General features: G+C 37.1%; 1 protein-coding gene across 3 annotated transcripts in view; it reads right to left on the bottom strand.

Moving 5' to 3' along the window:
* LOC149263958 (Integrase-type DNA-binding superfamily protein) overlaps window positions 1–16470 on the bottom strand; it is a 170220-nt gene that overhangs the window by 108022 nt on the left and 45728 nt on the right. Inside the window, exons 2-4 of one of the 3 annotated variants that reach the window (XM_089427135.1) lie at window positions 2805–3032; window positions 1586–1645; window positions 731–861 (exon numbers count right to left, since the gene is read on the bottom strand). In XM_089427135.1, coding sequence (XP_089283261.1) covers window positions 731–861; window positions 1586–1628 — 174 coding nt within the window. In that variant the 5' untranslated portion in view covers window positions 1629–1645; window positions 2805–3032. The remainder of the gene's footprint in view (window positions 1–730; window positions 862–1585; window positions 1646–2804; window positions 3033–16470) is intronic. The other 2 variants (XM_089427142.1, XM_089427129.1) reach the window with 2 other exon arrangements.

Below are 16470 nucleotides of genomic sequence, written 5' to 3'. Positions count from 1 at the left end.
TACTAAAACATTGACAGGATCCTACTATTTGAAGACTTTTTATGCGTTTTACAGGCAACAAGTCAATCCAAGTGACAAGTTTGAATGCCCAAAAAGGGTAGTTTTGATGATGTAAAAAGAGTGGTTTAAAGAAAACTACATTGAAGAATAAATTGCATGCCCAATTGAGTCATCTCAAACGAAAGTATAAATGGGTACTTTATCAACCATAACAGAAAGTACAATATTTTGTTTCTCATTCATTTTGTATCTCTTTTATTTAAAAAAGTATTAGGAGGTTGCCATTGACAGAAGATTGTAGAAATGATGAGAACACCCCACTATCATGTGTGGTTTCATATGCGTGTTCCCAAAAATATCATTGAGAGAGTAGAGTGAGTGATGATATTTGTGTGTGAGTGTAGGCCCATGTGTGGATGAAGTGACCACATGTGTCATATGTGTGGACCTAAAGGGTTAAGATGATAATAAGTGGGTCATGGCCAACCATAACTTATAAGTTATAGTAGAAGGTTGTGTGGTGGTCCATGTGTATATGTAAGAAGGAACGTATATATTTCACATAGTACACTAGTGTGTCTGTAGTTCATTTGGGTTATTGTGCAATGGTTTAAATTTTGATTACAATTCTAACAATGTGCATGTAATGAAGACGGCTTAACTAGAAATAAGTAATGGAATGAAAAGCACTTCCCTCATCATTGACGGATATTTTGAAATTGATGACTACCTGTTTCTGCCCACCAGCATCATTTAAAAACAATGGGCGCCCAAAGTTAAGTTTAGCATTCTCAATGGAACGATGTGCCACCTCACAAGTCTCATTTAACCTTGCAAGTTGCACTAAGTAAGTGTTTGTCCCTGCAAAATGGCCAAGAAAAATGATTTCAAAAAGATAAACTAAATGCATTTTTAATAAGCCTACAAGTAAATGCCTTTTGTGTTCTATTATTTATGGCTTTCAATGAGAGGAACACTACCAATATGATTCATAGCAATTTATATAATTATTATATAAAAATAGGTAGGAAACCATTTGAGCAATTATATGTCTAAATAGTCAATAGTATATAAAACAAAGCAAATAGATGAGGTAAATCCACACCTACAGTTATGGCAAGCTCCTACTTCAGGGCTCTCTTTCTCATAATCAAGAATTAAAATACATCGAGCAAAAAACCATGATGAAAATGGAAATGAAGGATAGTAAAATTTGAGATACATAAACATAGCAATCTATGCTACAAATTCAAATTCAACATTCTTTTAGCTTTATTTATTTTAGACATTTTAATTTAGCCAAATTTGAATCCTACTGAAACAGTTTTGATTGTCAAAACGGCTTCAATATTTTATCTAATAGCAAATTCCCTTCATTGACAAAACATTTATACTGTGCTGCCAACAGAAAACATCTTAGCACATTGATCCACTTTTAAATTGCTCATGCATATGCAATATATGCTTGCACATTTGATTTATCTTTCATTGCAGTAAGTTATATCCTCTTGGCCACATGGAAAATATTCTTGTTTGATTCACTTTGCTTGAAACATGCCAACATTTATGTTGAAGGTGGAAGTACCTGGAGATAACCCTAAATGTTTGCGTCTTCGAATGCTGACCATTCTGATTTGTAGATTTCCTTGACAACAAAACAAGAATAGTTTAGCAACACTCTTCATATGCAACCATTTTAAGAACTATTTCTAAGTTAAAAGCTATTAAAATTCAATGATTCCTACCATGCCATTATTCTCTGGCAAATGCTAAAACTGATGGTTTGCAGAAAAGAGGCACAAAATTTGTCATTTCAATTTCTATTTTAGGTTACTAAATTGAGAAACTAAAAATGAATTCTGCATTATAATAATGCCAAGTGTCTTGCAAAAATGTTTTCTTCAACTGTATCTATTGACTGGCCCCTGTTTTTTAATTAATCTATGGGTTCAAATTTTGGATGGAATTCATTTAGAGACATACATTTTTTTGGCTAGCTGAAGCTCAAAACAGCAAGCCTTTTGCTTGACCACTCTTTGGATCCTGGGCATAGCAATCATGATGTAGATATATTCTGAGTTACAAAATAACAGTAAACCTACGGGGACAAGTATTACTCTACATAAAATAAGTCAAAAAGCAAGTCCGGTCAAATGGTTTTCACATGGTGATTGTCAACAAGGGGTGCCCATTTTAACCATATAAAGTAATTCATACATTCAACACAGGCCCTAATGGCTACAACCATGGATACTCCATTGAAAACTAGTCTTCTATCACTATTAGTATTTTAAGCTTTACTACAGTTACCTTTACTAGCAGGAGGGGAAATTTGTTGTCTAAAGAAAAGTTATTCTCTCATGTCAAATTGATCACCTCTGCTCAGGCCAAATCTAGAAAGAATTGTCATGTAATCTGATCCCTTTCAAAGGTTTGTCCTGGACGTGAACTAGGAACAGAAGTTCTGTTTAAAGTATGATATTGTGCTAGGTACAGGAAAAAAGACCAAACCCTTATTACTGATCCTCTGTCAATCTACCTCAGTAGGCCAAATGCCTCAGACCTTTAAGAAGTCGAATCTAATCTCAAGGTTGAAAGTCCAATATGGCCTCAGGATGTATACGAAGAAGCCTTTTCAACCAACATGTTTTACACCATTTATTTGTCTCAGTCCGAGAAGCCTCAAACATGGTCTCAAAAGCCAAAATTCTCAGAAGTTAAATTTGGGTTCAAGAGGCCAAATGACCTCAGGAAGGCCCAAATTATCACAGTCTACAATCTGTTTAGATGTCATTGGAAAATACCTTGTTCATAAGGATCGAAGTCTTAGTCTATTGGATCAAAAGACCTCGAAATTTGTTACCGAGAAGCCTCAAAGGTGAAAGCAAGTCTTTTAGTTGAAAAACAACTGAAGAAGCCAAGTCTTTAATTCATTGAGAAGCTGATCTAATGCCACCTTGAAGTTTGAAGTCATGCCAGCAAAAAGGTGATGAGATCTGTGAACACAAAGCCAAGGAGCTGAGCTGGTGTCTCTGTGGAGGAAGCAGCCAAAAGAAGATCTCAGTCTGAAGACAAGCAAGCTAAATCCTTGTCTTTCATGTACAATAATGAGAACCAGGAAGCCAGAGATCAGAATTACAATGAAGTCTGAAAGGTGTACTAACACTATCATTCTAAGGCTCAGATACAAAAGCCAGCAGCTAAAGGACTATACCTTTTAGTTTTAAATCACTCCACAATGAAATATCTATGAAGAAAAACAATTGCTACAAAGTCTGAAATTTGAAAGCATTTTCAGAAGCCAAGCTAGTATCACCTTGGAGATAACATCCAAAAGATGCTTGAAAGGATTTCTGTCTGAAGACAAGCGCATTGTGAACAAGTCATCCTTTGCAAGACATTATACACTAAATAAGAGTTTGGGTTGATGTCACAGTTTGAACTAATATCTCGTAAGTGTTTCATGAACCCTATATGAGTATTCTGGACGATACAATTTACATTGTCTAAGAAGGATTGATCTACAGTTCTATGATGAATATGAGGCCTGATCTACATCAACGGTATGTGTCTGCAAAGTAAAACATATGAAGCAATCACTGAATTTGCTATCAGTGATTTTTCATTCTTGTAGACTGTCCGTGGACCGGTATAGGTCTGCAGAAACTCAGAACTATTGGTCTCAGTATATCTTGAAGTTTGAAGACTCATTATAGATTAATCAGGGACTGTAAGGTATCCTTAAATCCTTAAGGACAACGATGAATAGTCTTCAATCATGCCAAATGAAATAGTGCTAAAGCAAGAAGAAATGACAAGAAGTACAATATGGATTGTGGCTCAAAGCAAGTCATAGCCACATATAAGAAATGTGAGATCTTTACTCATATACTGAAAGACTGAAGTGTGGAAATATTATACTGTGAATCTTCCATTGCATATGATTACTGATGGGTATTTGAAGAACTGTATCTGTGATGCTCACCCTTGAAATAGAAAATGGATCACTTTCACTAGCATGCCTTTGGAGAATGCACATTGTGGTAAAGGGAGTTCTATCACAGTGGAAATGAGACCAAGTACTTCTTCAGTTGAAACTTGAGAAATCAAAGGTCCTCTCTTGAAAAGGTCAAATCTTTTGCAGCAGGCCAAAGACATAAAGGACATGTTGGATTGAAGATTGATGCCATATGCATTTACTACTATGATCACTTAGGTTCTGAAATCTAATGCTAAGGCCTGAATAATGAAGATCATTATTTGCACAAAATGTTGCTACAGTGATTTGGAAGCAGTGATGGACTTCATCACATGAGCAAAGGCTCTAGGGTTTGACATTTGGGTATGAAAAAGGAACTTGTGAAATTGGAAGTCTATGGTTTACTATACCTAGCAAGATAAAAAGGGCTTGGATAAGTAAGTCCTAGGGTTTATAGACAAAACCCTAGAACTAGACCTAGATCAACGTTTCCGCTGAAAGAAGTAACCCTAGCTCGTGAAAGGAAGGAATGACATCACAAGGACCTTTTTGCAAGAAGGATTAGATCAAGAGAGAGCTGACATTTTTTTCAGAAGATAAGTATTTTATATATATCTTCCTTGATTATTACTATTGTTGTTTTTAACAGTAGTTAGTCTCTTGTCTTTGTATCCATTGCTTGGTTATAATTGTTCTTCCATGGCCTCCTAGTGAAGATTACAGGTACGTGTTGAAGGTTGCCAATGCTCTGGCAGGAGATAGAAGAAATGGAAGAACAAAGCAAAGCATGTGACAAGAGGACTTTCCTAGAATAATGGTTTATGTTGAGAGATATTGTACTAGATGAGATCCGAGCTCAGAGGGAGCAAACAGATCAGCAAAGACTGAAGTATGCCCTTGATCTATGCCGAAAAGAAGTCAGTGATGACTTCCGATACAAATATGAATAAATGACAAGTACAAGCAAAGGATTATATCAGTAAGAGGGAGAAGATTATGAAGTCAGGTACACTTCTGTTAAAATTTATTTCTATGATTTCTGTTAGATGCAAAGATCGTCTTCCTCAATGAAAAAAGAAGTGTACATAAGAGCTACCTCAAGCTTGTGAGGTACATGAAAAAGTCTTATACTTGTAAGCAGAAAAAAGGCTTTGAACAGACTCCTCAGACTTCATACACTTGAACTGATGAATGAAGGTTGATCCTATATAATTTGTTTTCTGACAGAAGTAGAAGAGCTCATGTGTCAGAAGGAGTAGCGTTGACCAAAACAATTGCTTTAGAGGGAGCAGTCAAGACTTCCTCAGGAACCCTATTTTAAACCCAGAGGGCGCTGACATCTGAGTTCAAGCTGATGGACTGTCATGGATAGCTGATATATTGAAAGACAACAGTGTCGGAGGGAGCTTCCTGAGTTTACCACAGTAGGATATGTAATTGAGCAATTTGTATCTCATCATAAAAAGATATATTTCTGATCCCTTATGCGAAGAAGGAAAAAGAAAAGAATATCGAAGCTAGAAGAAGAGATCTCGCATGTGTGGAAGATGATCCCTCTGCTGCTCGCACGTGTGACCGACAGGGCCGAATTTTCTGTGTATAGATTCTGTGGAGAAATCTGAATTTACTGAGGAAGAGAAAGACTTTGACTGAGCCTTTGAACAAGGTTTCAAGCTACTGTTTTGGAGGGTTGACTTGGCTTCTTGGTGGGCTGTTGGACTAGTCATATTGCTGGTCAGTTTGTCTATGTCTTTGATGTCTCTCTTGTTGAATCGGTTCTATAAGGAAAGGATTGCTGGGGATTCCCCCATGTGGGTTTTCCCAAGGTAAAATCTTGTGTTCTTGTGTGGCTGTCTCTTTATGATCCTCTAGCATCTTGTTTTACAGTTGATATTCCTCTGCGTAATTTCTTTATGATGAAAAAAGTCGCAAGAAAAAGATTAAACTAATGGAAATCATAAGAAGTAATTATCAGTTTAGAGGATGCCCTAAAAATCAACAGACCATACACAGTGCCATGCATGGTAAAGTGCACCAAGTTGTGTTCTATCAAAATTTTGTTTTTGCAAAAGAGAACCTGCTTGACATGATTGGTGTATTAAACTTTTAAACATATGCCTCCATATAAATATCAATGATCTCTGTTTGAACACTTGTTTGGGGATTGGAGATCGTTCTCACATTGAATGTTATTCCTGCTAACTCAACAGGTTTTTTCCCAGAAAAAGCTGATGTCTTTGGAATTCTAATCTGGCAATAGGATTTCTTCATGAGAACATCCGCAATTTGACTGCCTTGTGTTGAGAAAAAGACATAAAATGAGTACTTTCAGGCTTCATTCAATTGCCTAACAACCACAAAATTAGCAGTTACCTTGAACTTTGGTAGGGCAGTGACAAACACTAAAATTTCATACCATTGTTGTTCTTGAACATAACAGGATATAGTGTGCCTGGCAACAAGCTAATATGTATAAATACTAAATTCCCAATGCCCTAGAGATCAAATACCATCAAATATCATAGAATAAAGGTTCTTGTGATACTATCAGTCAGTGTTGCACTAATCGCGATTAAATCGGAAAATCGCAATTTTTTCAAATCGGTGATATTATCTGCCAATTAAATCGCAAATTATTTTTTCCGGCGATTTTTATGAAAAAATCGCGATTCAAAAAAAAAAAATAATGTTTTTTTGTTTTTTTTTTTATGAGGTGACCCTACCCCTGTCACCAGTAGAGGACGTAGTCTACCTCATGTAGCTCCTAGTTCTTCAGCTTCTAGAGCACAGGTGACAGCAGAGTCTACTGCCAACTCCACCGACATCTACATCTAGAGGGGCAAAGGAAATCAGTAGTATTAGACTTTAGTTATTTGGTTCATTTCATTGTATATGACATTATGACTCATGATATGAGATAAATTATTATATTTTTTGTTGATATTTTGGGGCTGAGTTGGGAGTCATGAGTCAGGACTTACTATTCAGGACATGATTCACTGTTATGTGTGATGTGGCACTAGAAATGATATTAAATAATTAAACATCTTATATATTAGTTCTTTTATCATACTTATGTGTCAATGTATTTATTTTATGTTGTAGATGCTTTAGATATTAAAAAATTTGAAAAAATGAAAAAAAATGAATATTTTTGTATGTTACGATTTCTTCCCGATTTTTACCGATTTTTTCCCGATTATTACGATTTTTTCCGATTTTTTCCCGCGCCAATTTAATCCTGATAACGATTAGTGCAACATTGCTATTGGTAGTACAGGCATATGTAATTCTTACATTACAAGTTATTGTATGGATCTTGAGGTAAGGATGCCAATTCTATCTAAATCTGCACCCTTAACACCTTCTGTTTGACTTTAATGGTGCTCTCTACAGCCATAGTTCTTAGTTGATCAATGAACAACTCTTATATTTGTGAATATATGTATGGACCTTGAGGTAAGGATGTCAATTCTGTCTGAAGCAGTGAGATTAGCACCTTCTGTGCAACTTCTGTAGCGTGTTTGTATTTTATTGTGCAGAGGACAACTCCATTGTCCTTTCTGAATAGAGCATATGTAATTATATTTTCTTTACTATCTGACAACAGAAAATTATAAGCTTCGATCATGCTGACCTATTTTTGTTTGCTCAAGTGACAGGTCAGTTCCACTCTAAGAGAACTAGAGGCTATTGTGGTATGTTCTTCAAACCTAGAATTTAGTTCCCTCAAGATTTGTAACCATTTGGCTAAAGTGAATAATTGTTAGGAATTGTCTTCATCCTTTGACACTGTATCCTCTTAAGCAAGAATAATTTTCTTGCATTATTTTTTACTCAATTCATTTACCCAACGCATCAAATATCAGATTTGAACCTTTGAAAACTTATTATTGTACAAGGTCATTCCAAAATGATTCCCTTGTAAACCAATTTAGTAGAAAATACGGAATGTGAGCCTGACTCACAAATATCCTCTTGTAACCATGAATCCCAAAATCATTCAAGTTCGAAGATGTTTCCTCTGCGAGTCTCCGCTCAAATCTTGCTTTCTTTTTTCCAAGGAAGTATGTTACAAAGGAAACAATGCAATGCATCATAACAAGAACTTTACATTACTGCATTATTTCTTCCAACCAATGCAAGAAGGGCAAGCATTTCTGACGGCAATTGGCCATGCTCTGTTTTGCTGTACCATATCCACCCTTCGCATACCCACTTTGAACTATCATCTGTGTTTGAATGTATTGATCATTTCTAGGAAGGTCAGCTCATACATTCTGTTAAGAATCAACTTCCTGGAGATGTCCCCCCAAGAAAGCCAACCCATTCTTCACTCAAGTGCCAGCAGTCATTCTACTGGAAAATAGTAAAATACCTGCCTTAAACATGGTCCTCCACTCAAAACTAGAAAGTAAGCCCAAGGAGCCCTTGGCTTTTTAGAAATACCAAATATTGTTGTTATCAAAGTTCAGCCCGTGTTAAAAGGACCAAGCCGGGTCAGTGAGAGCAGAGCACTGTTACAGACTCCACCCAGGTTCAAAACTGCATAGGGATGTGTTATCCCCTTGCGGGCCAATGCACCTCCGTTAGGGAACTGTTGAAAGACAGTAGAGCTAGACCATTAAGGTGGGCTGGGCCTCATGCCTGTATAAGTCAAACATCATCCCACCACTTGATAGGTGGAAGATGCTTGACATAACTGAAGAGCACTGTTACAGACCCCACCCAGGTTCAAAACTGCAAAGGGATGTGTTATCCCCTTGCAGGCCAATGCACCTCCGTTAGGGAACTGTTGAAAAGCAGTAGAGCTAGACCATTAAGGTGGGCTGGGCCTCGTGCCTGTATAAGTCAAACATCATCCCACCACTTGATAGGTGGAAGATGCTTGACAAAACTGGATAGTATTGAGAAGCATCTTGTCAACACTCTCCTTTTCAAGTCCTACTCATGACTCAGGCCTTGAAAGTTCCACTGCAGCAATGAAGACACACCCTACTGGGCCTTCCTAATTCTTTCAATAAATGCAAAACCTTGTATACAAAAATTATCCGTATTGAAATCACATCAACTATACAGAAGGGACCTATAATAACGAAGTTATTTTGGAAGGATACAATGCTGAAATAGAACTGGACAAGCTGCATTATTGCTAATTTCCACTACAATCCATTTTGCTGGCAAATGCATGTTCTATGTACAAATATACACCAGACCCTAACCATCCATGTTTTTTTTCAAGTGTATAGACTTCCAAACCAATAGTTGAGGAAGCCTCCTCCCACCCCATTACCTCCATAAATAGTTGAGGAAAACCCTCTCCTACATTCATTGGAAAACCGGCAAGAGGAATAATATCTATGCCCAGCAGCCAAGATGTGTGAAACTACAGCCACTTTACCAATAAGAGATATATCCCCACCTGTATCATCTCAGATCAACTTTTGACAGTACTTAGTACTATATATCTTCTAAAGATAACAAAGGAATTCCAAGGTATTAAATAATAGCTCCTGCATAGGACTGATCCCCTTGGCATCTCATCTCTGAATCAAACAGCCAGAACAGACATACAATCACTTACCTTAGTCTAGAAGTTGCACAGACAGGTATTTGTTGACTAGACTAATAACTCTATAGCTATTGTTTAACATCTTATCATTCCAGAATCCAAAGCCGAAGCCCATCTGTTGATATACCTTTCATAATGTTTTTTTTCCTTAAGATCTTTCTCTTTGTTTAAGCATTTACTTTTATAGTTCACTTTAAGGCAATTTTAGGTCTACCTTTATTATCTGCTGGTGGCCATAACTGGCCATTGCAACTATGAAAAGTACAGCGATCAGTGAACATTGGGAGTCCAAAAGCATGGAAAAATTGCAAAAGAAAGAGAGACAGAAATGATGAGTGGTCATTCAAATCCAAGTCTGAATGCTCCTTGAGGTTGCAAAGCTCTAGGTGGCATGAATATCAAACCTACCTACAGATAGGCTAGATTCAATGCACCCTCTAGATTCAATATACTCTTACACACAATGTTGCAAACATTGGCATTGGAATAAAATAGGCAAGGGTTAGGAAAACCAAAAAATCATAACAATCAGGAAAATATCGGTAAAAATTAGGAAACATCAGCTAGGCCAAAAAATCGTGATTTCACGATAAAATCAAGATGTTATTGAGATGTTCGCAATGCTGGTTACACATATGCACACAAACACAAACTGTTGCTGATACCCCATCTCCAGTTGGGTTTTAGAGGATCTCGCTTCTCCTGATACACAGAGTATATAGTGAGAGCCAAAGAAGATATTATCATACCCTAAGAAGCCCAAAAGAAAAGAAAAAGGAGTGAAGATCCACAAGGCATCTTGAAAGAATCCCTAAACCTGCAATGTTGTTAATCGTCAGCTCTCCTAAGTCCTGACATCCAAGGTCAGGATGAAAAATGGATGTTGAGATTCCTAACACACACATATTGTGTGTCACTTCAAGATCAGTGATCGCCCAAATTCTTGTTAGGCATGTTGATCACTCAAATTGGTTGACGATGTGATGGAAAGTCATTCAATCAGGCCAAATTATAGATATCTGGGAATTCCTTCTGGGATCAATGCATCACAAGCTAATCAACACAAAGGTGTGTTCAATAAAATACAGTCCTTAAATGTGATAATAATATTATCATAGACTTCCTCAAGGGCAAGGTTTTCAATTCCAAATGTGAAATGTCTACCAAAGCACAATGGATCATAAATGTCAATAGTTGTTTTGAATCCTGTAGGTTCAAGCATGTTAACAAGTTTCCCAATTAGATGGTTCATCGGTTAGCAAGCTATGCAATAATTAAAAGGACGTTGAAATCTTTATCTCCAAAAGGCTGGAGTCTAAACCATGGAAGAAAAGGAGGAACAGAAAGGTGATCTAGAAATTTATATTTGTCAAGGGGATCCCCCCACCACTGTTGACCATCATTAGGTTGATTTAAACTTTAAAGTCAAAGGCTTGGAAAGCAAATCTCCTGCATAATGAGAGGGTGTCCCATGATTAATTCTGCATGTGATAACCAATGTTTTAAAACTCAGACTCGGACTCGGAACCGGCCGAAAGTCAACTCCAATTTAGTATCGACTCGAGCTAGTTGATTCCAATGACTCAGTCTTTGTAAAAAGTACATTAAATATTTAATTTTTAATTAAAAATCATATTTTTAAAGATGTTCATTCATGTTTCCAAACTCAAAGCATTAGAATAATAGAGAGAAGACAACACCTGATCAAAGTATGCTCATGAATATATCTATTATATCAAAACGACACCCAATGCACTGCCCAATAAATGTAATATATAGAGATTAGAACAACAACATAGAACCAATGTTTCAACAAAAACCAACTCCTCATTGCTGCTACAAAGATCGCCCAAGAACCTCCTCAATGTTGCTCCAAAAACCAACTCCAATTACTCACAAACTCCTCACAAATGCAATGAGATAGTTGTGAGAAAATATGAGGGGGTTGGTTCACCTTTATAGGCATGGGAGAGGGGTAGAGGGACTAGGAAATAGTTTAAACAATCAAAAATTGATTTCAAGTCCGGCCAGCCCGCCTTTTTTTCCTGTCATCGAGACGGCTGGTTTAAGTTGGGCTTGGCCGGTCTGTTACCAAATTGGTCGAGTCGATGACCAACTCAGCCAGTTCAGAAACGCACTGGCCTCTGAATCAGATAGTTGACCTAGTCAGTCAGGGCAGGGGTATGGCCTGGTCAACCATGCCGAGTCCAAGTAAGACTGGCCTAGTTTTAAAACTATGGTGATAATAGATCTCTCATACAATATTTAAGATTATGATGGCATCAGACAGAAACCACTTCAGCAACACATGAATTGCACTTATGGTTATTTCATCCCTCACACATATAGCAAGGGAAAGTGTGTCTTTCATGACTTGGTAGTTTGATTCAACTTCACTTCTCCTAAGCTCTAGGAGAATAAAATCAGTGAGTTTGGTGCTTAAAGGCCAGTTCCATATGGAACTACTTAGATAGGGAATTGTTCTGAAACATTGAATTGGACCGGTATGGTGCCAAATTGCCAATACCAGCAACAATTTTGATCATATGTAATTATTTGTTGTAGCATGATTTTAGTTTTATTTCTTTTTACTCTAGAGGCAATGAGAGCCTCTGAGCCTCTTTCTTAATGTATTTTGGTTTAGAGATGGATTGCAATCCATGCTATTTTGGTTGTCCAACCTTATTTGTTATATACATGAGAAATTTTGCATAATTGTGTATAATGGGTTGGATTCATATGGATGCACACAAATATATATGTTTATTTTCAAAAGTTGAACATTTTATATATTTTTTGGTCGACAAGTTTTTGGGTCCAATTTTTTTCATTCAGTCCAGTTCACATTTTCCGGGTCAACCAGTTTGATGACCAATCCAATTCTAATAACATTATTTAATAAACATGACCAATTGTGACTTGTGTGACTCTTGAGTCAACTCATCAAGTCAATTATGCTCACGAGTCAAACTTACTATGTCAATCTGACTCACATTTGACATGCAAATCAAAATCATGAATATGACTTAAAACCAAGTTAGAATAAAAAATGTTGATTTTTCATGAATTCCTAGACTAATAATTACTTCCAATGATTTCTTTAATAATTTATCTTGTATCACTTCATCCTTAAGCAATTATACATAGGAAATCTTCAACAATGAAGACAATCATAATAGTAGAATCATGAAGAGACAACCAAACACAAGAGACGAAATTTATCCTAGGAAAACCCTGACCAGGGAAAAACCCAACAACCTTTTCTTAGAGATATTGTCCAATTCAACAAGAGATACGATCTGAACTTTCCAATTAAATAAAGTCAAACTGACCAGTAGCCAAACCTAGGTCAAACCTGGTCAGACAGAGATAAATTCATCCTCAAGTCTGCCTCAGATTTGTCCTCTAACTTTGCCTCAGATTCGTCCTTCTATTCTGCCTCAGATTCGTCCTTCTATTCTGCCTCAGATTCGTCCTCTTTAGTCTCCCACGTGTGAACAGAGCCAATAGAAGATGGTGATCCGAATTACTCCAAATGGAGGAGGACGAAATGGGGTATATATAGTAGACTAGGGTGCCCCAATGGGCACGTCCCTCCGGCAAGACTGACTTACGCAATTGGAGCCGACCTTACATTTTTGGAGGGAAAATTCAAAATTCAAATTTTCCTTCTTTTTGGAGCCGTCTTGAAACCAATATTATATTTGTCATTCCTTTTATTTCTGAGGGTTAATTAAAATGATGAATACTGACCATAGCTACAGAAACTCAACAACAAAAAAAGTTGACTAGACTCGGTTTCCTTCTAAGAGTAGAATCAACTAAGACTCAAAAGAGTCTAGTAACTATGGTCATTGCCTTATTTTTTACATTACTAGAATAGGACTAAGCAAGACTTATCATCACATCTTCCCTTTAATTCCAAGACTCTATGCATATTAGTATTTTGACATTAGCATTCAATACTATCTTAGTAGATGTAATAGGTTTGCATGGCAAGGTTAAGTTTGTACTAACATAGTTCATTTTTTGAATATGCATTTTAGCCCTTTTCTTTCAATTATTAGAATGTAAACATATGTTTCTACATACTAATACATATATACCTATATATTGTATATACATACATATTTACGTACATATATGTATATATATGGGGTGTGGTAGTGCCAATATAGAAACACAAAGGATGAGAGGTGTTTGGCACCTCCCTCTCTCCCGGACAACTCCTACTTCAAACCCTAATACGGTTTCAACTTCAAAAAGCAGGAAGCATGTCAATAGTAAAGCAGAGCAAGGAGGTAATTGTGTTGGTAAAGAGAGTGGAGCCACGGCACCCTCGTAAAATAGCCCAAGGCCTTGTTGCAAGGTTTAGTTTGAGGTCTATTGGATTTTGGTTTGAACCAACGACTATTAGGGATTTTGATTGTAGCATTGGATGGTTTTTTTTATGTAATGAAAGTGCCCTCTCCCAATCATCTTCACAATTTCTATTGATGGCAACATGTCCCTCAACGGGCCTCCATTTTCTAGGGTTATCTAGAAGCAAGTAGTGGTCATGATACTTTTTGTTCCATCTACATTATGGTATTCTACAAGTGGCACGTATTCTAATGTTCTCCTATTCTCTTTGCCTTTGCCAGTGGCCCAATCACAACGTTCTTTGATGGTGGCTCTTTCTATGTGGATCCTTGCATGTGGTTAATGTTGAAACTTAGTCTTGGTGTTGTTCATAGAAGGATAGCAAGTTGGTGTGTGTTACGATAGAGATCATACCTTAATTATTGACACCCTACAAGGTTGTTCCAACATGATTTAAGGTTCTTGCTCATTCAAATTACATGGTTTGTGTTAAGAAAAAGAAGATGACTTAACCATTGACCCCCTACAAGGGTGTTCCAAGTTCCAAGATGATTTTTGGTTCTTGTTGGTTCCAATTACATTTCAAGTTGTTTTCTTCCTCACACACCCTTTCACCAACTTATGGGATATGGTGTTTCAACATGATTTAGGGTTCTTGTGTGTGTTACAACAAAGATCATAACTTAGCCATTTACCCCCCTATGAGGGTGTTCCAACATGATTGATGGTTCTTGTTGGTTCCAAATTTCCAATTACATTTCAAGGTGTCTTCTTCCCTGCACACCCTTTCAACAACTTATGGAGGATGATTATCAAGTATTGATGTAAAAGGTCATATTGCTTTATTGAATGAGTTTTTAACCTTTTGTAAACGAATGGTTTTTTTTTCTATGGTCTAATGTTTTGCCCAATATGGGAAAGGGTCCAGAGATCAGTATTGTTAGAGACGATATTTGTGTTTTGATTAGGTTGTGCTTGTACTTGTAGAGGTTGTATTCATAACATACCTTTTTAATATAAAATCATTGTACACATTGTTTTTTTAGTAGTTAAAGAAATATTTTATGTCTAATGTGTGTGTGTGTGAGAGAGAGAGAGAGAGATAGTGCATACAAAAAGACAAGAATTTATATAGATATATCTACATATATACATAGATTAAAAAAAAAAAAACTTTTGAAGAAAACCAAGGTATATAATGTCAAAATTTCCCGAACCTAGCACCCAATATTCGATTCCCAACAATTATTAACTGAACGAATATATGGCTAAGTTCCTAACCAAAATATTTAGCAGAAGCAAAATTACTCGATCTAAATCACATACACATAAATAGATTTTTTCCCAATCAACAATTCTTCATTAATAGATTAAGCACATAACTTACTTGGGCTCCCGTCCTGGGATATTGGCCCAACGGAGAAAATACAAATTACAAAATTGATCACCAGTCACTCTGCACTCTCTTGGACCTAGCACACGCTCACAAAGAAGCCTCTCTCAATCTTGTGTTGTTGTTGTGTCTTAGATCCTCACTTTAAGTTCAATTTATAACTTTCCTAAGCTAAGATTGGCGGCCAAAATTAGCTCGTCAAGTTAACTAAAGATAAGTAACTTTACTCTAGTTAACTATCCTATCTTTAGCTTTCTCCACTTTAACTCAAGTACAAGTCATATATTTAGCTTGATTTAGCCTTTACATGCACATCTCATGCATGCCATATGCAATATATTTGCATGTGTGCAACTCACTTGCACACTTTGCATGTCATATGCAACACATTCGCATGTGTGCAACTCACTTGCACACTTTGCATGTCACATGTAAGCTCCTAAAGAGGCAAATCAAGGTCCTTCTAGTCAAGACACGAGACTAGAAGTACCTTCTGAGTTACAAAACTCAACACTCCCTCTTAGTGAGGGAGGTAATTCTAGAAGAACCTACTCCACCTGGATTTGTCTCCAACACCACCACATTATCCATTGTTGTAACTGCCCCCACTGAACTAGAAGACTTCCCTGCTACCTGCTTTGGAAACTGATCTGAAAACCTATTCGTTTCAACCATGCTCCTAGGATCCTGCTCCTAACCATCTAACAATGTCATACCATACCAATTGAGGCTCCTGGCAATGCCTAAAGAATCACTCTCCTTGCAACCCACTCCCTCTTAGTAACTGACTTTGTTCTTGTATCCAAGATCCCCTCGAATATACCCATAGGTTGTCCCAACAAGTTGTATCACTACCCCTATTTGATGTCAAGCACTACAGCTGCATCCAAGGTCGCCCCCTTTGAATATAGAAGCACTTGTCCATCCCAAAACAAAACTTTATATCCAACATCCACCAAGGCTGATACTAAGAGCACGTGTGCCATCAACCCTAGAAAAAATAACATCCCTGTCACCTCTAGAAACCCCCTTGACTCTAGCTCGAATCTGACACATCCAACCCCCTTCACTACATGCATGGTACTAGTCCCACTAAATACACTACAGTTTGAGCCCGTCTCTGACATATTGCGGAACACTGACCGCATTCCCATCATGTGATTG

Source organism: Pinus tabuliformis, chromosome 6 (genome assembly GCF_031772625.1).
Source record: "Pinus tabuliformis cultivar Carrire ecotype Pingquan chromosome 6, CPIR1, whole genome shotgun sequence".
NCBI classification, from domain to species: Eukaryota; Viridiplantae; Streptophyta; class Pinopsida; order Pinales; family Pinaceae; genus Pinus; species Pinus tabuliformis.
This window is presented reverse-complemented; position numbering and strand designations above follow the sequence as displayed.